Source organism: Aegilops tauschii, chromosome 5 (assembly GCF_002575655.3).
Source record: "Aegilops tauschii subsp. strangulata cultivar AL8/78 chromosome 5, Aet v6.0, whole genome shotgun sequence".
NCBI classification, from domain to species: domain Eukaryota; kingdom Viridiplantae; phylum Streptophyta; class Magnoliopsida; order Poales; family Poaceae; genus Aegilops; species Aegilops tauschii.
Genome location: NC_053039.3, coordinates 306,084,192 through 306,111,775, shown reverse-complemented (window position 1 = coordinate 306,111,775; position 27,584 = coordinate 306,084,192). Strand labels below are relative to the sequence as shown.

The 27,584-nt window shown below is 46.4% G+C and overlaps 1 protein-coding gene across 1 annotated transcript; it reads left to right on the top strand.

Annotated features, from left to right (window-relative positions):
• Window positions 1–23,806: 23,806 nt before the first annotated feature.
• LOC109770583 (probable LRR receptor-like serine/threonine-protein kinase At2g24230) lies at window positions 23,807–26,707 on the top strand. Its single transcript, XM_020329292.4, has one exon. The coding sequence runs from the start codon at window positions 24,013–24,015 to the stop codon at window positions 26,506–26,508; it is 2,496 nt and encodes an 831-aa protein (XP_020184881.1). The 5' UTR covers window positions 23,807–24,012; the 3' UTR covers window positions 26,509–26,707.
• Window positions 26,708–27,584: the final 877 nt, after the last annotated feature.

Sequence of the window (27,584 nt, the reverse complement as noted above, 5' to 3'; positions counted from 1 at the left end):
TCACAAAAAACAGAGCAAACGATGCAAAAAAAACGACGCAATTCGACGGCCCAGAGCTTGGTTTCCTTTTGGGCCCAATAACAACGTTTTTTTCATGGAGTCAGTGGTGGACGAGCAGCCGAGCACAGCCAATAGGATCGCCTCTCGCGAATTGCCCCATGATCCAACTATGCGGAGCCGTCCTTGTGATCCAACAGCGCGGAGCCTACACACAGCCAGCCCACCTAGTTCCTTCTAGAAGGCCAGATCTGAGGGTTGTGGCTTGGAGCGAGGGTATGATCGGACGGCTGACATTGGGAGCTAGGGTTAGGCGAAACCCCGCGGGGTTTAGAGGGGTTTTGAGCTGGTAAACGGGGTTCCGAAGGCTTTGAATGAGCATAACTAATTTTAAAAAATCAAAAAAATATGAAACCTTCGCCGTTCATCGTTTTATAAGACAAACTAACAGGGAAAAATACTAAACTTGGTCTATGGTCATTTTCATGAAAAACCCCTAGGTGGCACGATTGAGGTCAAATGAGCACCATTAATTTAAAAAAAATCAAAATAATATAAAACCTACGCACAATGTTGTCTTATGTGACATGTTACCAACCAAAAATCATAAACTTGCTCTATGGTCATTTTCATGAGAAAACCTTCACACATATGAGCTATCATGTACATGATTTCATAGAGTTCAAGGAGAGGAGGTGGTGTTACCTTCTGTTTTTGAAAAATTTAAAAAAAATCAAAAAATAGTGAGACTTCGAATCTACACTATGGAAAGTGAATATGTGTTAATAAAAAAACATTTGGCTCATTTAGAGTAGGTTCAAAAAAACATCATTACAAATGGGTTGTTTACCCTAGCCTGGGAGCTCATTTGGAGGACATTTTCTCAAATTCAAATTTATTTGACCTCCTCTAAATCACTTCAAATTTGCGCCCCAAATGCGTCGGCGCGGACGTCGAACGGACGCCACCCGCGCCTTCTCGCTGTCCGCTGCGTCCCCACCTGGCGGCCGCCCACTCGCGGTTAGCTTAATTTATGACCATGGGCTCACGCGTAAGCGACGGCGGTCGCCCTTTTTTAAGCCGGCCATGCGACGGGGCCATCCTCATCCAAACTCGCCGTCCCCATCTAGGCACGCTCGCTCCCCCGCCGCCGGCAAACCCTAGCAAAAACCCTAGCAAACCCTAGCCAAATGGGGCTCTTCTCCGGCGCCGGCAGCAGCAAGTCCAAGGGCAAGGCCCCCGCCGTCCCTTTCCCCTCTGAGTTCGTACCGCCTCCGACGGTGCCGGCTCGCCAGCAGAGGTAGCGCGTGAACGTGCCAGTGCACCAGGCGGAGTGGCACTGGCAGCACTGCCAGCCTCTGCCGTACCCCAACGTCACCCTGCCGCATGACTGGCATCTGGACGGCTAGGGCTCACGTGGAGGAGGTGCGGTGCTACCTCTTGAGCACTGCGTTGGTTTTCCCTTGAAGAGGAAAGGGTGATGCAGTAAAGTAGCGTAAGTATTTCCCTTAGTTTTTGAGAACCAAGGTATCAATCCAGTAGGAGACCACGCTCAAGTCCCACGCACCTACACAAACAAATAAGAACCTTGCAACCAACGCGATAAAGGGGTTGTCAATTCCTTCACGGCCACTTGCAAAAGTGAGATCTGATAGAGATGATAAGATAATATTTTTGGTATTTTTATGATAAAGACTAAAAGTAAAGAAAGCAAAATAAACGGTAATAGAAATAGCTTGTTGACGGGAGATTAATATGATGGAAAATAGACCCGGGGGCCATAAGTTTCACTAGTGGCTTCTCTCAAGATAGCATAAGTATTATGGTGGGTAAACAAATTACTGTCGAGCAATTGATAGAATTGAGCATAGTTATGAGAATATCTAGGTATGATCATGTATATAGGCATCACGTGCGTGACAAATAGACCGACTCCTGCCTGCATCTACTACTACTACTCCACACATCGACCGCTATCCAGCATGCATCTAGAGTATTAAGTTCATAAGAACGGAGTAACGCTTTAAGCAAGATGACATGATGTATAGGGATAAACTCATGCAGTATGATATAAACCCCATCTTTTTATCATCGATGGCAACAATACAATACGTGTCGTTTCCCCTACTATCACTGGGATCGAGCACCACAAGATTGAACCCAAAGCTAAGCACTTTGCCCATTGCAAGAAAGATCAATCTAGTAGGCCAAACCAAACTAATAATTCGAAGAGACTTGCAAAGATAACCAATCATACATAAAAGAATTCAGAGGAGATTCAAATATTGTTCATAGATAATCTTGATCATAAACCCACAATTCATCGGATCTCGACAAACACACCGCAAAAGAAGATTACATTGAATAGATCTCCAAGAAAATCGAGGAGAACTTCGTATTGAGATCCAAAGAGAGAGAAGAAGCCATCTAGCTAATAACTATGGACCCGAAGGTCTGAGGTAAACTACTCACACATCATCGGAGAGGCTATGGTGTTGATGTAGAAGCCCTCCGTGATCAATGCTCCCTTCGGCGAAGCACCGGAAAAGGCCCCAAGATGGGATCTCACGGGTACAGAAGGTTGCGGCGGTGGAAATAGGGTTTTGGCTCTGTCTCTGATGTTTTCTGGGTAAGTAGGTATATATAGGAGGAAGAAGTAGGTCGGTGGAGCTACGAGGGGCCCACGAGGGTGGAGGGCGCGCCCAGGGGGGTAGGCGCACCCCCCCTGCCTTGTGGCCTCCTCGTTGATTGCTTGACGTCCACTCCAAGTCCACTGGATCATGTTTGTTTCGAAAATCACGTTACCGAAGGATTCATTCTGTTTGGACTCTGTTTGATATCATTTTCCTTCGAAACACTGAAATAGGCAAAAAACAGCAATTTGGGCTGGGCCTCCGGTTAATAGGTTAGTCCCAAAAATAATATAAAAGTGTATAATAAAGCCCATTGAACATCCAAAACAGATAATATAATAGCATGGAGCAATCAAAAATTATAGATACGTTGGAGACGTATCAAGCATCCCCAAGCTTAATTCCTGCTCGTCCTCGAGTAGGTAAATGATAAAAACAGAATTTTTGATGTGGAATGCTACTTAGCATAATTTTCAATGTAATTCTCTCAATTGTGGCATGAATATTAAGATCCGAAAGATTCAAGATAAAAGTTTAATATTGACATAAAAGCAATAATACTTCAAGCATACTAACTAAGCAATTATGTCTTCTCAAAATAACATGGCCAAAGAAAGTTCATCCCTACAAAATCATATAGTTTGGTCATGCTCCATTTTCATCACACAAGAATGCTCTCATCATGCACAACCCCGATGACAAGCCAAGCAATTGTTTCATACTTTAGTAATCTCAAACTTTTTCAACTTCCATGCAATATATGAGCGTGAGCCATGGATATAGCACTATGGGTGGAATAGAATATGATGATGGGGGTTATGTGGAGAAGACAAAAAAGGAGAAAGTCTCACATTGACGCAGCTAATCAACGGGCTAGGGAGATGCCCATCAATTGATGTCAATGCAAGGAGTAGGGATTGCCATGCAACGGATGCACTAGAGCTATAAATGTATGAAAGCTCAACAAAAGAAACTAAGTGGGTGTGCATCCAACTTGCTTGCTCACGAAGACCTAGGGCATTTGAGGAAGCTCATTGTTGGAATATACAAGCCAAGTTCTATAATGAAAAATTCCCACTCGTATATGAAAGTGACAAAACAAAAGACTCTCTATTATAAAGATCATGGTGCTACTTTGAAGCACAAGTGTGGAAAAAGGATAGTAGCATTGACCCTTTTTATTTTATTTTCTTTTTCTCCTTTTTTTATTTTTTTGGGCCTTTCCCTTTTTTTCATTTGGCCTTTCTCTTTTTTTGGGGGGACAATGCTCTATGAATGATGATCGTCACACTTCTATTTATTTACAACTCAATGATTACAACTCGATACTAGAACAAAGTATGACTCTATATGAATGCCTCCGGCGTGTACCGGGATGGGCAATGAATAAAGAGTGACATGTATGAAATAATATGCATGGTGGCTTTGCCACAAATACGATGTCAACTACATGATCATGCAAGGCAATATGACAATGATGAAGCGTGTCATGATAAACGGAACGGTGGAAAGTTGCATGGCAATATATCTCGGAATGGCTATGGAAGTGCCATAGTAGGTAGGTAAGGTGGCTGTTTTGAGGAAGATATAAGGAGGTTTATGTGTGATAGAGCGTATCATATCACGAGGTTTGGATGCACCGGCGAAGTTTGCACCAACTCTCAAGGTGAGAAAGGGCAATGCACGGTACCAAGATGCTAGCAATGATGGAAGGGTGAGAGTGCGTATAATACATGGACTCAACATTAGTCTTAAAGAACTCACATACTTATTGCAAAAATCTACAAGTCATCAAAAACCAAGCACTACGCGCATGTTCCTAGGGGGATAGATTGGTAGGAAAAGACCATCGCTCGTCCCCGACCGCCACTCATAAGGAGGACAATCAAAGAACACCTCATGTTTCAAATTTGTTACACAACGTTTACCATACGTGCATGCTACGAGACTTGAAAACTTCAACACAAGTATTTCTCAAATTCACAACTACTCAACTAGCACAACTTTAATATCACTACCTCCATATCTCAAAGCAATCATCAAGCATCAAACTTCTCTTAGTATTCAACGCACTTATAAGAAAGTTTTTACTAATCTTGGATGCCTATCATATTAGGACTAATTTCACAATTTAAGAAAATTACCATGCTGTTTTGTAGGACTCTCAAAATAATATAAGTGAAACACGAGAGAACAATAATTTCTATAAAACAAAACCACCACCGTGCTCTAAAAGATATAAGTGAAGCACTAGAGCAAAAACTATATAGCTCAAAAGATATAAGTGAAGCACATAGAGTATTCTAACAAATTCCGAATCATGTGTGTCTCTCTCAAAAGGTGTGTACAGCAAGGATGACTGTGGTAAACTAAAAAGCAAAGACTCAAATCATACAAGACGCTCCAAGCAAAACACATATCATGTGGTGAATAAAAATATAGCCCCAAGTAAAGTTACCGATGGATGAAGACGAAAGAGGGCATGCCTTCCGGGGCATCCCCAAGCTTATGCTTTTGGTTGTCCTTGAATTTTACCTTGGGGTGCCTTGTGCATCCCCAAGCTTAGGCTCTTGCCAATCCTTGTTCCATAATCCATCAAATCTTTACCCAAAACTTGAAAACTTCACAACACAAAACTTAACAGAAAATCTCGTGAGCTCCGTTAGCGAAAGAAAACAAAACACCACTTCAAGGTACTGTAATGAACTCATTCTTTATTTATATTGGTGTTAAACCCACTGTATTCCAACTTCTCTATGGTTTATAAACTCTTTTACTAGCCATAGATTCATCAAAATAAGCAAACAATACACGAAAAACAGAATCTGTCAAAAACAGAACAGTCTGTAGTAATCTGTATCTAACGCAAACTTCTGGAACTCAGAAACATCTACCAAAATAGGACGACCTAGATAATTTGTTTATTGATCTACTGCAATTGGAATCAGTATTTTATCACGTTCTGGTGATTTTAAACAATGTTTTTCGTGAACAGAAAGTTTCTGGAATTTTCAGCAAGATCAAATAACTATCATCCAAGAAGATCCTATAGGTTTCACTTATCACAAACACTAATTAAAACATAAAAACACATCTAACCAGAGGCTAGATCAAATATTTATTACTAAACAGAACCAAAAATAAAAAAAATAAAAAAAAATTGGGTTGCCTCCCAACAAGCGCTATCGTTTAACGCCCCTAGCTAGGCATAAAAGCGAGGATAGATCTAAGTATTGCCATCTTTGGTAGGCAATCCATAAGTGGCTCTCATAATAGATTCATAAGGTAATTTAATCTTCTTTATAGGGAAGTGTTCCATGCCTTTCCTTAACAGAAATTGGAATCTAATATTCCCTTCCTTCATATCAATAATTGCACCAATCGTTCTAAGGAAAGGTCTACCAAGAATAATAGGACATGAAGGATTGCAATCTATATCAAGAACAACAAAATCTACGGGCACATAGTTCCTATTTGCAACAATAAGAACATCATTAATTCTTCCCATGGGTTTCTTGATAGTGGAATCCGCAAGCTGCAAGTTTAAAGAACAATCATCAAATTCACAGAAACTAGCAAATCACACAAAGTTTTTTGAATCATGGAAACACTAGCACCCAAATCACACAAAGCATAGCATTCATGATCTTTAATTTTAATTTTAATTGTAGGTTCCCACTCATCATAAAGTTTTCTAGGGATAGAAACTTCCAACTCAAGTTTTTCTTCATAGGATTGCATCAAAGCATGAACGATATGTTTAGTAAAGGCTTTATTTTGACTATAAGCATGAGGAGAATTTAGCACGGATTGCAAAAAGGAAATACAATCTATCAAAGAGCAATTATCACAATTAAATTCCTTGAAATCCAAAATAGTGGGTTCATTGCTACCTAAAGTTTTAACCTCTTCAATCCCACTTTTACCAATTTTTGCATCAAGATCTAAAAACTCCGAATTTTTGGGACGCCTTTTAACTAAAGTTGACTCATCTCCAGTCCCATCATTATCAAGATTCATATTGAAAAACAAAGATTTAATAGGAGACACGTCAATAACTTTTAGATCTTCATCTTTATTCTCATAAAAACTAGAAGAACACGCCTTCACAAAGCAATCTTTCTTAGAACGCATCCTAGCGGTTCTTTCTTTGCACTGATAAATGGAAATTCTCATGGCTTTGAGAGACTCATTGATATCATGCTTAGGTGGAATAGATCTAAGTTTCAAAGAATCAACATCAAGAGAAATTCTATCCACGTTCCTAGCCATTTCGTTAACCTTAAGAAATTTTTCTTCAAGCAAAGTATTGAAATTCTTTTGTGAATTCATAAACTCTTTAACACTAGTCTCAAATTCAGAGGGCATCTTATTAAAATTTCCATAAGAATTGTTGTAGGAATTACCATAATTATTAGAGGAATTACTAGGGAACGGCCTAGGATTAAAGTTTCCTCTATACGCGTTGTTACCAAAATTATTCCTACCAACAAAATTCACATCCATAGATTCATTATTATTCTCAATCAAAGTAGACAAAGGCATATCATTAGGATCAGAAGAAACACTCTTATTAGATAACAATTTCATAAGTTCATCCATCTTTCCACTCAAAACATTAATTTCTTCTATCGCATGCACTTTTTTACTAGTAGATCTTTCAGTGTGCCATTGAGAATAATTAACCATAATATTATCTAGGAGTTTAGTAGCTTCTCCTAAAGTGATTTCCATAAAAGTGCCTCCCGCGGCCGAATCTAAAAGGTTTCTAGAAGCAAAATTCAATCCGGCATAAAAAATTTGTATAATCATCCACAAATTCAAACCATGAGTAGGGCAATTACGTATCATTAATTTCATCCTCTACCAAGCTTGTGCAACATGTTCATGATCAAGTTGCTTAAAATTCATAATATCGTTTCTAAGAGAGATGATCTTAGCGGAAGGAAAATACTTAGAGATAAAAGCACCTTTGCACTTATTCCATGAATCAATACTATTCTTAGGCAAAGACGAAAACCAAGTTTTAGCATGATCTCTAAGAGAAAACGGAAATAGCTTTAATTTAACAATATCATTATCCACATCTCTATTCTTTTGCATATCACACAAATCAACAAAGCTATTTAGATGGGTAGCGGCATCTTCACTAGGAAGGCCGGCGAATTGATCTTTCATGACAAGATTTAGCAAAGCAGCATTAATTTCACAAGATTTAGCTTCGGTAAGAGGAGCAATCGGGGTGCTAAGAAAATCATTGTTGTTGGTATTGGCAAAGTCACACAATTTAGTATTGTCTTGAGCCATCGTGACAAGCAAGCAATCCAACACACAAGCAAACAAGAAGCAAGCGAAAAAGAGATAAATGGAAAAGAGGGCGAATAAAACAGCAAGGGTGAAGTGGGGGAGAGGAAAACGAGAGGCAAATGGCAAATAATGTAATGCGAGGGATAAGAGTTTGTGATGGGTACTTGGTATGTCTTGACTTGTGCGTAGACTCCCCAGCAATGGTGCCAGAAATCCTTCTTGCTACCTCTTGAGCACTGCGTTGGTTTTTCCTTGAAGAGGAAAGGGTGATGCAGTAAAGTAGCGTAAGTATTTCCCTCAGTTTTTGAGAACCAAGGTATCAATCCAGTAGAAGACCACGCTCAAGTCCCACGCACCTACACAAACAAATAAGAACCTTGCAACCAACGCGATAGAGGGGTTGTCAATCCCTTCACGGCCACTTGCAAAAGTGAGATCTGATAGAGATGATAAGATAATATTTTTGGTATTTTTATGATAAAGACTAAAAGTAAAGAAAGCAAAATAAACGGTAATAGAAATAGCTTGTTGACGGGAGATTAATATGATGGAAAATAGACCCGGGGGCCATAGGTTTCACTAGTGGCTTCTCTCAAGATAGCATAAGTATTACGGTGGGTAAACAAATTACTGTCGAGCAATTGATAGAATTGAGCATAGTTATGAGAATGTCTAGGTATGATCATGTATATAGGCATCACGTCCATGACAAGTAGACCGACTCCTGCCTGCATCTACTACTATTACTCCACACATCGACCGCTATCCAGCATGCATCTAGAGTATTAAGTTCATAAGAACGGAGTAACGCTTTAAGCAAGATGACATGATGTAGAGTGATAAACTCATGCAGTATGATATAAACCCCATCTTTTTATCCTCGATGGCAACAATACAATACATGTCGTTTCCCCTACTGTCACTGGGATCGAGCACCGCAAGATTGAACCCAAAGCTAAGCACTTCTCCCATTGCAAGAAAGATCAATCTAGTAGGCCAAACCAAACTGATAATTCGAAGAGACTTGCAAAGATAACCAATCATACATAAAAGAATTTAGAGGAGATTCAAATATTGTTCATAGATAATCTTGATCATAAACCCACAATTCATCGGATCTTGACAAACACACTGCAAAAGAAGATTACATCGAATAGATCTCCAAGAAAATCAAGGAGAACTTTGTATTGAGATCCAAAGAGAGAGAAGAAGCCATCTAGCTAATAACTATGGACCCGAAGGTCTGAGGTAAAATACTCACACATCATCGGAGAGGCTATGGTGTTGATGTAGAAGCCCTCCGTGATCAATGCCCCCTCCGGCGGAGCGCCGGAAAAGGCCCCAAGATGGGATCTCATGGGTACAGAAGGTTGCGGCGGTGAAAATAGGGTTTTGGCTCTGTCTCTGATGTTTTCGGGGTACGTAGGTATATATAGGAGGAAGAAGTAGGCCGGTGGAGCTACGAGGGGCCCACGAGGGTGGAGGGAGCGCCCAGGGGGTAGGCGCGCCCCCTGCCTCGTGGCCTCCTCGTTGATTGCTTGACGTCCACTCCAAGTCCTCTCAATCACGTTTGTTCCAAAAAATCACGTTACCAAAGGTTTCGTTCCGTTTGGACTCTGTTTGATATCCTTTTCCTTCGAAGCACTGAAATAGGCAAAAAAAAACAGCAATTTGGGCTGGGCCTCCGGTTAATAGGTTAGTCCCAAAAATAATATAGAAGTGTATAATAAAGCCCATTGAACATCCAAAACAGATAATATAATAGCATGGAACAATAAAAAATTATAGATACCCGGCGGGCAATGCTGACGTCGAAGCAGCACCGCAATGCCACCTACGCCACCGACTCGCCTAACTGGGCGAGGTGGTTCGCCTTCGAGCACGAGGAGGCGAGGCGACGCGGCGTGCTGGAGGTCGACCGCAGCGTGCCGCCGCCCCCGCTCGTCGTCCGGGAGGAAGACCAGGCGGCGTAGGCCACCTACCAGGCGGCCCTTGAGGCGGTCTACCGCGAGAGCGAGGAGGACGAGCGGCGCAGGGTGGAGGTGGTGGAGGAAGAGGAGGCTCGCTACGAGGCGGCCATGGCGCAGGCCCTCGTCCTCTCCGCGGGCGGCGATTGCGTCGTGCCGCCAGTGGCCCCACCGTCCCCTCCCCGACGACTCGTCAAGGCTGACCCGGAGCCCGAGCCCGAGCCGGAGCCCATCATGCGCTTCTCCTGGACGGGAGTGGTGCGCGAGTGGGTGTCCGCGCCACCGGTTTGGATGGGGGCGACCCCGGAGCAGGAGGCGGCGTACCTCGAGATGTGGCACCAGCGACGGCTCGTCGAGGAGCGCCGTCGCGGCGAGTATGAGGAGACGGTCAAGCGCGACCTCGAGGAGGAGGCGCGCCAAGCCGCGGCTGCACAGGCGGCCGCACAGCCCCCTGGGCCGGCGCTGCCCCCGCCGGAACAGCTGCCCGCGGCCGACATGGGCGCTGCCTGGAACACGGTGTTCCCCTGGGCCGGCCCTGCGCCGACGCTCATCGACCTCACCTACCCCGAGGACGACGATGACGACAACGCCTAGGGCGCGCTGGGCAGCGCGCCGCCTCATAATTAGGTTGTTTTTAATTTCTTTTAATGCTAATGTGGACGCGTGGACTCTCGCCGGCCTTCCTAAGGCCGGCTTTAATGTTTAATTAAGTTGTTTTTATTTCAAATATGCATGCACATTTTTGTTGTTGGTGCTGTTAAAATGGGTCAGGCCAGCGTTGGGCGCACGAGCCGACTCAAACGCGTTGGGCGCAGCGAGGGGATTTGGGGAAAATGGTAGGGGCTATGGAGGCGGTTGCCCTCTTTATATGATGTGCTACCCCACGACCGCGGTCTTGCATGCGCCCACGTATACGCAGCCCCACTCGTCAGCTAACAGTCAAAGCCTTTGACCCAACGGCAACGTCCGTTGTGCCCAGTTATGAGGGTTTCTGGCAAGGGAGTGGGGAAAAGTGAGCAAAAGTTAAGAGCGCGGGGATGAATGAGTAGAGCTAAGGAACCAGGGGCACAGAAATAAAAATCCCTTAATTATATGCATCACTGTAACTTGTACTCCATCCATCAATTTATAAGTTGTGCTGCCAGTGTTTGGGGCCAGCGCACGATCACGCACGTTCGTGTGCATGCGGTTGCGCCGGGCGCGGCGCGACGATGTAGTTACCCGCTGCAAAACTTGCCATGCGGGAGGCGTGGCATTGACCATTGGGCGGCAACAGTCGGTCATCCGGGTACCCAATAAAGGATGCAAAGAGGGATCCTACAGCAGCAAGGACCAACTTCCCTACAGATAGCTCATCTAACAGAACTCCCAAGTTAACTGTGCTGAGGCTTGAGTAGTCATCAGATGGGCGACCGGATGGGAAGTGGCCTCGATGTTAAATTAACTGATGTGATGGGTCACTGTAAACATTTAATTGCGTTGAATGTATATAGTGCTCCATCATATTAGTTGAATTAACCTCGAGGTCCTTGTTTTGTAATTTTTGACATTTTTTATTTTTTGTACACATGTTGATTGGCTTGAAGAAGGTCTATCTCGTTACTTTTTGATAATTTTTGTTTTTTGAACACATGTTGATGGGCTTGAATGAAGGTCCATCCCGTTACTTTACGACATGTTTCCAAAACATGGACCTCGAGGTTAATTCAACTAATAGGACGGAGCACTATATACATTCAACGCAATTAAATGTTTTCCAAAAAAAGTGATATGATTTCTGTGAAACTTATAAGTCATGTATGTCAAATTAACCTCTGTGTACTTGTTCTCGAATTAACCTCCGGACCTTTTTGCCGCGTATCACACACATCTTGTTAAGTTGAACCATTTATGTTTTCTTCCCTAATAGAAAACAGTTCATTTGACTGAACCTTATGTCGTATATCACACACACCTTCATCTGGCTGACCGTTTCTGTTGCTTTCCCTAATAGCAAACAGTTCATTAGAGCGAACTGTATGCCATATATCGCACACACATTGATATGGCTGGCCATTTCTGTTGTTTTGTCTAATCACAAACAGTTAGTCTAGATCAACCGTATGCCCTGCATCGCACACGCAACTAAAATCTGAACCGTGTTTGATGGCTCCGCCATCGCAAATGTTTTGCACCTTTTTTGACGGTTCTTTTACACCACCGTTTGCGATTATTGCATCGCACACAGTTTCGTCGAAGGGTCTCTGATCATAGTGTCGCGTTAGTAGCATCCTGCAGTAGTGGATCCCCCTCTCCGGAGCCCCGAACAGACTCCAGATCAACCCTCCCGATGAAGAACGGGAGGCGGCGGCAGCTCCATATCGTAAAACGCGATGAATCCTTCTCTCTGTTTTTTTCTCCCCGAACGTGAATATATAGAGTTGGAGTTAGGGTCGGAGGAGGTCCACGGGACCCACAAGGCAGGGGGCGCGCCCTAGGGGGGTCCCTCCACTCTTGTGGACACGTGGCGGGTCCCCTCTGGTTGATTCTTTCACCAATACTTTTTATTTATTCCAAAAATATTCTTCGTAAATTTTCAGGTCAATCTGAGAACTTTTATTTCTGCACAAAAATAACACCAAGGCAAATATGCTGAAAATAGCGTCAGTCTGGGTTGGTTCCATTCAAATCATGCAAATTAGAGTCCAAAACGAGGGCAAAAGAGTTTGGAAAAGTAAATACGATGGAGACGTATCAGCGCCCCCCTGGGGCGCGCCTCCCAAGCTTATCGCGTCCTCGTGGCTCTTCAGGTCTTCTCCCGAAGCTTCCAGGGTCCCTTCTGGTCCAGAAAAATTGTCAAAAAGTTTCGTAGTGTTTGGAGTCCATTTGTTACTGATTTTCTAAAAAAGCCAAAAACAAGCAAAAAACAAAAACTGGCACCGGGCACTAGGTTAATAGGTTAGTCCCAAAAAATAATATATAATTGCATAATAAATATCCAAGATTGATACTATAATAACATGGAACAATAAAAAATTATACATACGTTGGAGACGTATCAATAAAAAACACTTTCATGACACACCATTTACCGACATGGAAGTGGACACTTCTGTGATGATAATTTCAGTATTTTCTTGGAACACTTCTACGACAACACATGTATGACTATCTTGATTTTGTCATAAAATCGTCACAGACGTACATGCATGACTGAAAACGTGACCTACTATGAACAACACGTATCATCACAAAAGTGTTTTTTTGTAGTGATACCGGCGCCCATCATGAAGGTGTCATAAGACCATTGACAAGATTTTACTTCGACACCTCGTATGGAGCTCACTCAAGGTTCGTGGTAAGCCGGACGAGCCGCACTTTGGCTTGAAGAGCCTCCTGAAGACTTCCTCCTAAACATGTTCATCTTCCTAAAAAAATCTAAAAATTTTGGGCCACAAAAATATGTTAACAAAACTCAACAAAATTGATAGCAATAACTCCTACAAGTGTATAGAGGCCATATAAAGCATTCAAACTACTTGGAACCAAATGAATTCAACATGCAAACTCATTTTCTTGGTCACCAATAGCAGCAAAATAAGCAAGATATAAACCATTAAAACAAAAACTAATTGGATCAATGGAGGAGTCACATACCAAGGAGCAATCCCCCAAAACAGTTTCGGAAACGGAGCTCCGAGCAAAGAGATGGAAAATCTCAGTTTTTGGGCAAGAACACGAGAGCAAGAACTACCAGGATTGTTTTCTGGAGGAAGAAGAAGCAATGGGAAGGTGGACTAAGTGAGTGAGGTCCCGTGGGCCCCACAAGACATCAGGGTGCGCCTTGGGAGGGGAGGTAGGCGCGCCATGTTGTCTTGTGGACAGCAGGGGTACCCTCCCGAGGTGTGTCCAGTGCCAAAAATTCTCAAATATTCAATAACAAATCGTGGTAAGATTTTATGACATTCTGAGCACTTTTATCTTTGGGCTATTTTTTATTGCACTAATAATTCAAAAAACAGGATAATCATGGCATTTTTCTTTATTTAACTTAAAATAACAGAGGGCTAACTATAATTATAGAAGGTTGTGCTTACAGAATTCATCGAACATATGCCCCTCAAAGAATATATTAATAGGTTGATCAAGTTTTATTAACAAACCATTTCCTAGTGACATAAAACCGAAGAACTTCACTACGTTACCTCAACTGGGATATGCATTGTCCCAACAATAAGAGTTTGATATTTCTTTTCGGGAATCGGAAGAGGAAACTCAAAACTTCCAATAATAATTGTCATAACTTTTTCAATAGAATTAAGATTATTTACTTTATTTGTCTTCTTCAAAAAATATACCGTATGCTCATTGCCATTAACATGAAAAGTGACTTTGCTTTTGTTGCAGTCAATAACAACCCCTGCAGTATTCAGAAAAGGTCTACCAATGATAGCCAATATGTTGTCATCCTTGGGCATATCAAGAATAACAAAGTCTGTTAAAATAGTAACGTTAGCAACCACAACAGGAACATCCTCACAAATACCGACAGGTATAGCAGTTCATTTGTCAGGCATTCGCAAAGAAATTCATGAAGTGTCAACTTACGCAAGTCAAATCTTTTATATAGAGAGAAAGGCATATGTCAGCGTACGACAATCTATGGGACCAACAAGGCCCCTTTGCGGTTCGACTGTGGGGATCGCAGAACACAAAGAGCAGATACAACAAGTAAACACACAAGATTTACCCAGGTTCGGGCCACAAAGGGGCCTTGCTGGTCAGATAGATTGTCGTACGCCAACAACTTTGATGCGCCAGGTGCAGGTTTTTCTTTCTGCTTGCTGGCCTTGCCGCGGTGGCCCTCATGGGTGCCACGATTTTTCTTGCCGGACCCGCTAGCACTGTTCTGGCCCTTCTCCTTGTCGCGCTTCTCATATTCAAGCTTCTGCTTTTCAGCAAGATGCTCTACTTACTGGCACTCCTGGAGATCGTGACCAACAATATGGTGGATCTTGCAGTGCGGACCATCGGTCTTCTCACTGGCAGCAGCCACATGACCAGAAGTGCAAACAACAACCTCCTTGTCAATATCTTTGGTCTTGGGCTTCTTGCTAGGATTCCAGACCCCGCAACAGCCAGTACTGCCTTGCCTTTGTGCTTGTGATTGCGCTTTCGGCCCTTCTTTTTCGGAGTGGTTGCATCATCATCCTCTGAATCAACAGTGGCTCCTGCATCCTCTCCAGGGAGCCGCGTCCCTTCTTCAACACGTGCGCACTTGTTGGCAAGTGCGTACAGCTCAGGAATATCCCTCACTTTCGTGATGCTCATTTCTTCCCGCATCCTCCGATTGCGCACGTTCATGTGGAACGCGGCGTTAACGGCAGCAGGGTGAACGTCTAGGATATTGTGGTGTACACGGCTGAACCTCTAGATATACTTGCGGCGGGGCTCGCCATCCATTTGTGGAGGCACATGTAGATCGTTGGGCTGACCAGGAAGCTTATGGCCTCCGTGGTAAGCACCAACGAACTGATGGCATAAATCTGCCCAAGAGGAGATGGAGCCCTCCGGCAAGTTCATCGGCCAAGACCTCACATTGGGTTTGAGCGACAATGGAAAGTAGTTGGCGAGAACTCTCACATCTCTTCCTCCGGGAGCCTGCACAGCTATGGTGTAGATGCCAAGGAACTCTGGGTTGATCTTGTCATCGTACTTGTCCGGCAAGTCTGGCTTGAAGCTCCGAGAAGAGGGCCAAACTTGTCGCAGCTCGTGGGTAAAGGCTGGGCAGCCTACATCGTATGACAAACACCCAGGATACCCTGGCGCAGGCTTGTTCACTGTCGGCCCAGCACGGTCAACTAACCGACGACGTGCTTCCCGGCGCTGCTCGATGGTCGTGCGGGCGTCTTCAACTCGCCGGTCTTGCTTTAACCGGTGCTGATCTTGGCGGTTTCACGGCTCAGATGACGCCATTGACACCTCGTACTACTCGTTGGTTCGCCTGCCTTGTCGTTGTTGCTGAGGAGACTGCACCGTTGGCGCAACGCCTCCAGTCCGTTCGCCAGCTGCTCCTGTCGGTGTTATCGGTTGCTGCTGTGAAGGTTTCGCCTGTTGACGAGGCTCTGGATGGTGGCTCTCCACTCAACCATCTTCTCCGGCGCTGGTGGGAAGTTCAACAGCAGCTGAGCTTGCGCGATGGCCTCCGCCGGTGTGGCTGGTAGGCCATATTATTTTTCTTTCTTTCCCTTTTTCTATTTTCTTTCTAAATTCAAAGCCTTTTGAATTTGATTTTTCTTTCACCTGTGAACTGTTTTAAATTCCAAATAGAATATTTCTAATAAGATGATTATTTTATTTGAGCCTTTGCACTTTATTTCTAGGCTTTATTAAAATATTTCCTTTGATTATATTTTATTTTCCAAAAATAGTTTCCTTCTGATTTCCCCTAGTTTCATTTTCTATGACCCATCTTCATTCGTTTGAGTATTTGTTTTATAATTTCCTTTTAGGAAATTATTTCCTATTTAACCCTTTTAGGGTTTTATTTAAGTTTCTGTTTTTATGATTTAGGTTTCAACCCTAGTCTACCTAGGTTTCAACTAGTTGCATAGGGCCTTTAACCCTCCTAGGTGATGAATCAAATCAATCAAGTTCAAACAGCAAGCAAATCATAGGCAATTTTGCTAACTAACAAACTAGCAAGAGTTTTTCTAGAATTTTTTTAATTCCATCTCAATTTTTAAACATTTCAGATTTGGGAAAAAATCGGGGATATGACATTATCCAAATAAATTCAGGTTCTTGCAGTCATAATGCATAACTCTGTTTCAGCATCTGAATTTAAGCAATGCACTTTGTTAATTGTCTGATCCCATCAAATAAAGCCACAGTAATATTTGGTTTTTGTTGTTCCTATAGGTTGAACGACTGTTTTGTTCTATTTATGTTGTATAAAACTATGACCAATTCACATTCTTATGATAGTGCTTTCCATGCCTATAAATGGCTAACAATGTTTATGCATGTGTTAGATATATTAATGTAAATAGATCATGAAACCTACAAACAAGAATTCTGAATGAATATAAGGAAAAAAATATCCCGCTTCATCTATAAGGTAAGAGTTATATTGTGTGAGGTACATGTAAATAGATACAAGCTTTTCATGAAGGTTTGCTGAAACTAACATATGGAAAAGTTGCTAATCTCTGAGCTCTCTAGAAATAGGGAGCTCTTGGTGTCGGGTTGTGTTTCCTCTACGGGAAACAATAGTTTGGTCCAAGCCCAACTGTGAGGCCCCACCTCGGTTGTTTTGGGTTTTTTGCTGCTTCCGTGTTGCATTTGTGGCCCTGTGTATGGAGAGAGAGAGAGAGAGTGTGTGTGTGTGTGTGTGTGTGTAACGCCCCGAGACCGACGCTTCAGAAGACTTCCATATTTTTGTGATCACTGTGTGTTTCATTTGTGCTTGCTCTTTTATTTTTGCATTGCATCATGTCATCATGCCATCATGTCATTAATCTTTGCATCTCAACTCAACTAATAAATTGCATAGATGATTGATCTATTTAAATCGAGGGAAGGGTGACTTCTCTTTATAACATATCCTCCCAATATTAGGGAGCTATATTTAATATCTCATTAATTTGGAATTCACCATAACACACTTGCAAATTATCCCAATGCCTTTGTTATTTTAATTCTTGGTCTCCAACCTTGCCATATATTTTTTTCATCATATTCCGGAGCTCCACCAAAAATCCGAACATTTTTGGACCGTCCCAACCCTCACTTCCTATTCAAATCATTTGAATTCAAATCAAATGAGTTTGAATTTAAATCTTTTAATCATGGCATTTTCTATTTTCTCGGAACAAGCACATTTTTGTGAGTCCGGGAAAATAATCCCCATGTCCAACTTCTTTCCCTAACCCTCTCTTTCTTTTCTTCTCTCTAATTCTTTTCTGTTAAAGAAAGTTTAAGAGAGAGAGAGAGAGGGAGAAAGGAACCCAGCAGGCCACGAGGCCCAGCCGCCCCACTTAACCTAAACCCTAGCCCGATCGAACCCCCTATCGATCCCCATCTCCTTCCCTCCAGCGCCGCCAGTGCCCGACCCCCTCTCCCTCTCCTCGCGCCCGATCCCCATCTTCCTCCGCGCGCCAGCACCCGACCTCCTCCTCGCTCCCATGGCGTCGCCACCCACACCCACCGCCGGCGCCCGGCAGCCGCCGCCGTCTTGCTGTCGTGCTGCGCCCCACCTCCATGGCCGCCGCGCCCCGCCTCGCAGCCTCGGCCTCGCCAAGCTCGCCTGTCCTCCTCCATGAACCCGTCGTCTCCGTCCCGTTCTGGGCCTTCTCCGCCCACGCCCTGCCTCCTCATGCGTCGCGCCGGTCGGAAGCCAGTGCCTACAAGCGAGGGCTGCAACTCACGCAGGAGAGCTCATGCTCGACCCCGCAACCCTCCGTCGTGCCTCCGCACGCCCAACCTCCGTCCCGCGCCCACAACCATGCTCTGGATCGAGAGGAGCTCGACCCTGAGCGCCTTCGGCCCGTCCGACCTCCTCTGCCTCGCTGGCCTCCAGCGTTGACCGAGCGCCCACGCAGCCGCATGCGTGGGCTGCTTCTGCTGCAAGGCCCAGCCAGCGCCCTGCCGGCCTGCCTCCGCTCAAGCTGCCGACCATCTCCTGCCGCTGACCACCACCATCGCCTCCTTGCTGCTGGCATCCCGAGGCCCCTTGTGTTGTTTTGTGTTGGACCGTCAAGGCCGGCAAGATCGACTACAATGGACGCCAAGGCCACACCAAGACCGCCAAGCATCGTCTCCGAGATTTTTCCCCAAGTACCACTACGGTCGTCATTCGCCGAGTACCCCTTCGGATCACCAAGATCGACTACCATCGTCGTGAACCGCTTCCGAAATGTGTACCACTACGCCGGAGACCTCGGACCCGTCAAGTACCTCTCCGAAAACGAACGTGTGCCACTACTTCCACTACCGTCGCCATGTACGATTACTTCCCACGATGACCCGTGGACGTCTACTTCAACTACCGTCGCGAGAACGACTACTTCCACTATGGCCCGTGTACCACTACTTCCTTCGACGAACTGGATTTGTTCCGAAAATGCACGCTTCAAAGGTATAACCGCCGAGATGACCTTTCGAGAACGAATGTTTGCGATGCATGAGATGCCCGCGTTTGCACCGTGCTCGAAATTGTCGCTTGCATGTTCCTCCTCGTTGCCATGCCATCGTCTCGTGGGAACCCGGTAACCGGGATCACCCCACCACCTTGCATGCCACACTCATGCCATGTTTCCTTTTGCACTGGTATCTCCATGAGCTACCGAAACCGATATGTTGCCGTGGCATCATTTTCGGATTCGTTGCCGTGGCACCCCTTTCTTCCACCACGGTGACAAATGCTTCATAACATGCTTATGTCAACATTTTCATAAATTGCATAAAACTTGTAAATGTCATCCGCATCATGATAATAACATTTAAAACGTTTAAAATTGTTGTTTGCTTTAAATTACTAAATGACATATGGGGATTTTTCCGAAATTGTTATTTGTTATTTCCGGCCTCATTTAAACTTGCCTAGATAGGTAGATTTCATATGTTTCACCCCTTGCCATGGTTAAATAACTTTTAATATGGTCGAGCACATAAACGGGAGAGAACTAAATAATTGATGTGGTGTTTTGCCAATATGCAACTCGTTGCATATTGAGCTCCGCTTAATTTGTAGTATTGTTTGTTGCATTTTCCCATGCCATGCCTCATTTAAACCGGACATGCATCATACTTGACTGTGCATCATGCCATGTGTATGTGGTGGTTGTTTACTATGTTGTTTGTTTCTTTCCGGGTTGCTTCTCTCGTTAGCTTCGGTTTCATTCCGGAGTTGTGAGATTCGTTCGACTCCGTCTGTTTGTCTTCTTCATGGACTCGTTCTTCTTCCTTGCGGGATCTCAGGCAAGATGACCATACCCTCGAAATCACTTCTATCTTTGCTTGCTAGTTGTTCGCTCTATCGCTATGTTGCGCTACCTACCACTTGCTATATCATGCCTCCCATATTGCCATGTTAAGCCTCTAACCATCCTTTCCTAGCAAACCGTTGTTTGGCTAAGTTACCGCTTTTGCTCAGCCCTTCTTATAGCGTTGCTAGTTGCAGGTGAAGATGAAGTTTGTTCCATGTTGGAACATGGATATCATGTTGATGTTGGGATATCACAATATCTCTTATTTAATTAATGCATCTATATACTTGGTAAAGGGTGGAAGGCTCGGCCTTATGCCTGGTGTTTTGTTCCACTCTTGCCGCCCTAGTTTCCGTCATACCGGTGTTATGTTCCTTGATTTTGCGTCCCTTACGCGGTTGGGTGATTTATGGGACCCCCTTGACAGTCCGCTTTGACTAAAACTCTTCCAGCAAGGCCCAACCTTGGTTTTACATTTGCCTCACCTAGCCTTTTTCCCTTGGGAGTCGCGCATCCCGAGGGTCATCTTTATTTTACCCCCCCTCCCCGGGCCAGTGCTTGTCTAAGTGTTGGTCCAAACTAGAGCACCGTGCGGGACCATCCCTTGGCAACTTGGGTTACGTCGGTACCTGTACGCTTCGCTTATCCGGTGTGTCCTGAGAACGAGATATGTGCGACTCCTATCGGGATTGTCGACACATCGGGCAGCTTTGCTGGTTTTGTTTTACCATTGTCGAAATGTCTTGTAACCGGGATTCCGAGACTGATCGGGTCTTCCCGGGAGAAGGAATATCCTTCGTTGACCGTGAGAGCTTGTGATGGGCTAAGTTGGGACACCCCTCCAGGGTATTATCTTTCGAAAGCCGTGCCCGCAGTTATGTGGCAGATGGAAATTTGTTAATATCCGGTTGTAGAGAACTTGACACTTGACTTAATTAAAACGCATCAACCGCGTGTGTAGCCGTGATGGTCTCTTTTCGGCGGAGTCCGGAAAGTGAACACGGCTTTTGTGTTATGGTTGACGTAATTGGAGTTCAGGATCACTTCTTGATCATTAATAGTTGACGACCGTTCCGTTGCTCCTCTTCTCGCTCTTATTTGCGTATGTTAGCCACCATATATGCTTAGTGCTTGCTGCAGCTCCACCTCTCTACCCTTTTCCTACCCTTAAGCTTAAATAGTCTTGATCTCGCGGGTGTGAGATTGCTGAGTCCTCGTGACTCACAGATACTTCCAAACAGTTGCAGGTGCCGAGGATACCAGTGCAAGCGATGCTACCGAACTCAAGTGGGAGTTCGATGAAGACCTTGGTCGTTACTATGTTTCGTTTTCCTGTTGATCAGTAGTGGAGCCCAGTTGGGACGATCGGGGATCTAGCATTTGGGGTTGTCTTCTTTTATTTTGGTTCCGTAGTCGGACCTATGTGTGTACTCTGATTGATGTATGATTTATTTATGTATTGTGTGAAGTGCCGATTGTAAGACAACTCTTTATTCCATTCTTCTTCATTACATGAGATTGTGTGAAGATGACCCTTCTTGCGACAAAACCACAATGCGGTTATGCCTCTAAGTCGTGCCTCGACACATGGGAGATATAGCCGCATCGTGGGCGTTACAGAAAGAGAGAGAAGAGAGAGAGGGGGGAGAGAGAGGAAAACTGGGTTCAAGAGAACACGACCACCATGATGAGAGGTGCCTATGGGTGCCAGGTACCCTTTCCTACTACTCTCATCGTGTTTGGAGGAGGTCTTTTAGGGGTGGTGTTGCGTCTGATGGCATTTTGATTGCATTGCCCATAAATTCGGCTTGCATGTTCTCCGGTGTGGTGTTACTTCTTTCATGTGTTCCATCCTACTGCGACAGTCGTTTCTATTTGCGTATGGGATTGATGCGAGGGGTTGGTGGAGGTGTTAGATTGCTTTTTTTGCAACTGGGGCACTGGGTAGGCACATAGGAAAGGGTGTCCTTGTTTTGACAAAATTGCATTGGGTGTTGGATTTTATCGAGCGTGGCCGTTGTGTTGTTGTGTGGGTGGAGGCACACAAAAAAAGCAGACAAATCAACGAACAAAGCAAAAGGGAAACCATAGAAAATACACATCCAGAAAATAACCATTATGGCCAAACAACGTAGCAAAGCGCATGTCTGCTTCTAGTTAGAGAAGAATGTACCAAGTAATTGACAAAAAAACTACCACATTTCACGTATCCGTCTCACAGAACTACCACATTTTGAAAACTGACAAAAACTCCAGATTAGTGCTAATTTCGTGATAAAAAACTACCAGGTCGAGTTGAAGACCAATTTAACCGTTTTAAATCCCTTTCTGACAGAGCTGGCCCACCTGTCGGGACGGCTGCCGCGCTAACGGCTAACGGCGCTCGCCACCGCCGCCATTGTTGCCGAAGCTCGTCGCTGCTCTTAGGCGGCGCCGCCGCTGCTCTATCTGTTGTCGTTGCTACCTGTCGCTACCGTCGTTGTCCCCGTTGCTGGCCTCTGCTGCCCGCGCCGGCGAGCCCCTGGCCTCCCCTGCCTGCTGCCGCGCAGCTCCCGCCCGCGCCCCTGCTGGCTTGCTGCCGTTGCAGCTTACCGGCCCCGCCGCCGCAGACCGCCCGTGCCGTCCGCTCGCGCTGCCCGCTGGCCTGCGTGGCTCGCCACTGCTCGACTCCCGCCTCTGCCTCCGCCGCGTGAACCCTCCCAGACCCGCGCTCATGGCTCGCCCCGCCTCCTCCTCCCAGCGCTGCACCGCCCCCTGTAGCCCACACACGGCCGCGCCCGGCGACCGGCCAGGCCCACATCTACCATCGAGCAGTAGCTCGCGACACCGACATCGATGTCACCGCGAAGGCTGCCGCCGTGCAGTGCGAGGCAGAGCCGACCCGGAGCTAGTTCACCCGGCGCTCGTGCTGGGGTCCGACGTGGTGTAAAGCGAGCAGGCGGTCGGAGCTCCCCTGTTTCCGTCTCATGCACAAGAGGTGTTCGTTGAAATGCCAAAGAGAGAGAGGAGGGGAGGAAGAAGAAGGTTGATGATGACGTGTGGGTCCCACTTCCGTCTCACGCACAAGAGGTGTTTGTTGAAATGCCAAAGAGAGAGAGGAGGGGAGGAAGAAGAAGGTTGATGATGACGTGTGGGTCCCACCTATCATAACGGTTAACTTGACAGTCAAAATAAACAGAGTTGACTTTGCTGCCGGTCCCACATGTCATAAACAGGTTTAAAATCATAAAAAAGTCATCAACTCGATCGGGTAGTTTTTTGTCACGAAATTAGCACTAATCTGAAGTTTTTGGTCAGTTTTTAAAATGTGGTAGTTCTGTGGAACGGATACGTGAAATCTGGTAGTTTTTTTGTCAATTATTCGAATGTACCCAACCCGACTCGAAGCAGCCATTGGCAAACGGGGAACCACGCGATCCCCACCTAGCGAGCACCATTTCTAGGGAGCTTAGCTCTAGTTATCAAAATCGGTTGCGCTGATCAAATGCACCCACCGGCACGATGACCCAGTCAAAATCGCAGATAAAATACACAATTAGACACCTCAATTGATTGCCTGAGATCCAAACTCACGGAGCGTAGTGAATTTAAAGATACATTGTCTTGAGAGGACCAATACAAGTGTGACGATCGTTGAGCTCAACCTTATTTTCAACGCATGCACTCCATCTTCATGCATAAATTTCATACTATTTCCTGACCAAATCAGGATGAAACAGTCTTCATTTCGTGACAACACAACAATGATTAAATTGTACTACACCATATGATCAGCATGCTTCAGAACGGATGCAACGTTTGTTGACATTGCTGTGCCGACCTGGTCGATCTTGGGGCGCCTGCATTTCCATTGACTCGGGCACGTGCGAGTCTGATGAATATGTGTCTGCCTGTCTCCGCGTATGTTGATGTGCTGTTGCTGTGCAGCTCATCTCAATCAACTCCCCTCCCACAATTCACTCCCCAATTTACTCACTTCACCACCCCCACGATTTATGGCCGCGTTCCTACCCTGCTCTGCTCCCCCCTCCCTTCTCTCCCCCAAGCACACACCGGCACCGCAGTAAGCCACCAACGCGCCAAGAGAAACACTCGAGGGAGAGAGGGAGAGCACGCGTGCGCGCGCCTCTCGCCGTCGCCATGGGCCGCGGCGGTGCGTGCGGCGTCGCCTCGCTCTTCTTGGCGGTGGCGGCGGCGGCCTGCTGCGCGGCGGCGGCGCAGGAGCCCAACACGGACGCCTACTTCGTCGCGCGCTTCTACGCCAAGATGGGCCTCGCGGCGCCGCCGTCGGGCGCCGGCGCGGTGTGCTCCTGGCCTGGGGTGTCGTGCGACGGCGAGGGGCGGGTGCTGGCGTTCGCCGCCGCCGGGATGGGGCTGTCGGGCCCCATCCCGGAGGACACGGTGGGGAAGCTCGCCAGGCTGCGCTCGCTGGATCTCAGCGCCAACCGCCTCACCGCGCTCCCCAACGACCTCTGGGAGCTGGGCGCCTCGCTGCGGAGCCTCAACCTCTCGCGCAACGCCATCCGCGGCGCGCTCCCCAACAACGTCGGCAACTTCGCGCGCCTCCAGGTGCTCGACGTCTCCCACAACGCCTTCTCCGGCGCGCTGCCGCCGGCGCTCGGCTCCATTGCCGGCCTGCAGGTCCTCAACGCCAGCCACAACCAGTTCCAAGGCCAGGTCCCGGGCGCCGGCGGGGGCCTCGTCTCCATGGATCTCTCCGGCAATGCGCTGGACGGCGACCTGCCTGACTTGTCGCCGCTGCGGTCGCTGGCCTACCTCAACCTGTCCGGCAACCAGCTCCGCGGCTCCATTATCGGGGCGTTCCAGGAGCAGTTGAGGGTGATAGACCTTAGCAACAACCGCTTCTCGCGGTTGAATTTTAGCAGTGGGTATTCTGGTACGTCCCTCACGTACCTCGACCTGTCAAGTAACGAGCTTCTTGGGGAATTTGGCCTCCCTGGCCGGTTCCGGAACCTGAGGCACATGAATCTCGCATTCAACCAGTTGTCCACGAATAATTTGCTGGCGTCGATTGGTGAGATTTCTTCATTGGAGTATGTCAATCTGTCAAGCACTGGGTTGCATGAGAGAATCCCTGGGGTGTTGGCTTCCCGGTTGGTTGGCTTACATGTGCTGGATTTGTCACGGAACAATATCAGCGGGGTGGTGCCGGACTTGAGCACTTTGCCGCTGCGGGTGCTGGACCTGTCGGTGAACAACCTCACTGGGGAGATCCCTGTGTCACTGGTCAAGAAATTGGCGTCAATGGATCGATTCAACTTCTCATACAACAATCTCACCGTCTGCGCCTCCGAGCTCTCCCCGGAAGCGTTTGCAGCCGCCTTTGCTAGGTCCAGGAATGACTGCCCGATTGCTGTAAACCCGGACAGCATGAAGAAAAATGGGGGGCACCGCAAGGGGATGAAGTTGGCGCTGGCCATTGTGCTCACGCTCTTCTTCTCAGTTCTTGCATTGCTTTGCTTGGCACTTGTGTGCAGGAAGCCGAGGAAGAAGAGGGGTGACACATTTCCCGTTGATAAGCAGCCATCGTCATTCAAAGACGAGCCTGGGACATCAGGGCCATTTGCGTTCCAGACTGATTCCACAACTTGGGTTGCCGATGTCAAGGTTGCCACATCCGTTCCAGTTGTCATATTTGAGAAGCCATTGCTGAGCTTCACCTTCGCCGACCTCTTGGCAGCCACATCAAACTTTGACAGGGGAACTTTGCTGGCAGAAGGGAGATTCGGGCCAGTGTACACAGGGTTCCTCCCTGGTGGAATTCAGGTTGCTGTGAAGGTGTTGGTCCATGGTTCGGCAATGGCAGATGAGGATGCCGCGAGAGAGCTTGAGCGGCTGGGACGGATCAAACATTCAAACCTGGTTCCTTTGACCGGTTACTGCTTAGCAGGAGGCCAAAGAATCGCGATATATGAGTACATGGAGAATGGCAATCTGCACAACTTGCTGCATGATTTGCCACTAGGCGTGCAGACCACTGAAGACTGGAGCACCGACACATGGGAGGATAACAATGGTGGCGTGGCCACCGAGAACATCACCCCAGAGGGCACTGCGGCATGGAGGTTTAGGCACAAGATTGCATTAGGCGCTGCAAGGGCACTGGCGTTCCTCCACCATGGTTGCATTCCGCAGATCGTCCACCGGGATGTGAAGGCAAGCAGCATCTACTTTGACTATGCAATGGAGCCAAGGTTGTCTGATTTCGGCTTGTCAATGATCGCCGGGACTAGCACAGACGGCGACCATTCCCCTGGCTATGTGCCACCGGAGTTCTCCGACCCAGAGAACGCCACGGCGACATCGAAGTCCGACGTTTACAGCTTCGGCATTGTGCTGTTTGAGCTGATCACCGGCAAGAAGCCACTGGGTGATGAGTACCCTGACCAGAAGGAGGCAAGCCTGGTGAGCTGGGCAAGGGCAATGGTGAAGGCAAATCAAGGGTCGAGCATCATCGACCCCAAGATCCGCGACACGGGACTGGAGAGGCAGATGGATGAGGCACTGAGGGTCGCCTACCTCTGCACCGCCGAGCTGCCATCCAAGAGGCCAACCATGCAGCAGATCGTTGGTCTATTAAAGGACATTGAGCCTAGAGTAGCAGATGAGAACTGAAGCTATTTTATTTATTAGTTTATTTTAGGCGTGTGAGCAGTGAGTGAGGTCCTAGTTGTTTCCTGGTCCTCTGCTGAGATATATCTTCTTCTTTCTTCTTCTTCTTCTTCTTTGATTGTTCATCTTCTGAGATGCTGCAATACAGCTTGCCACACTTGCTCCTTTACTAACAGAACAATGCTAGCATTGCTACAAGTAATCACAGCGGAAATGACTCATTGGGGGCGATGCCCACGACCCCACGTGTCCTGTAGGAACAGTAGGAGGAAAGTGTGTCGTGGATTGAGCAGCACCGCCTCATTTTGTGTCGACGGAGACGGTGGTCTTCATGGATGGTGTCGCCGCTCGGCTTGGTGGCTGGGATCGGCATCGGGCATCGGCGGCGCCAAAGGTGGTTGCTGTCACTGGTGGGGAAACAAGGTGACCTTGTTCCTATATTTCTCCTATCCCAGCTCCATCTCAATGCTTTGCATTCTTGCTTACAATTTTCTTCAACAGAAACTCCGATTAGCAAGTGAAGAACTAAATGTAATGGAGCTGAAGAGAATGGGGGGGGGGGGGGGGGGGGGGGGGCAAAGTTCTAAAACGATGAAGCATCACACTTATCCAGAGATGAGACTGTTTGATCATGTTATCTTCAATTTTCCTCATGCTTGATTCAAAGGACATTAGGACAAGAGCATGAGATGCATCTGCTCATGTACGTGCGCTCCCCTCCTACGGCTACGGCCATCTTAATTTTCTCAGTTAATATTTGACTGCTACTGAAATTTAACGTTAGTGTCATTTTTCATGTCGATGATGCGTGAACTTATCCTTTGCGCAATTGTGTTGTGTTGTGTTTTGTTGAAGACGAAGCTTGGGTAAGTTTCATCCTTTGTTGCTGCAACATGTTGCAGCCTTCCAAAGAGAAAATGACATTATTACGAATCTTTTGGGATGATTATCAAAATCGCAGGATATGATTTAGGACCCAACACTTTCTTGTAGAGTCCATAATTCCTGTTTCTTGTGGAGTTGAGGAGAGAAGAAGCTTGGGGAGGCAGCAACATCATTTCTATGATTTTCCACCATGA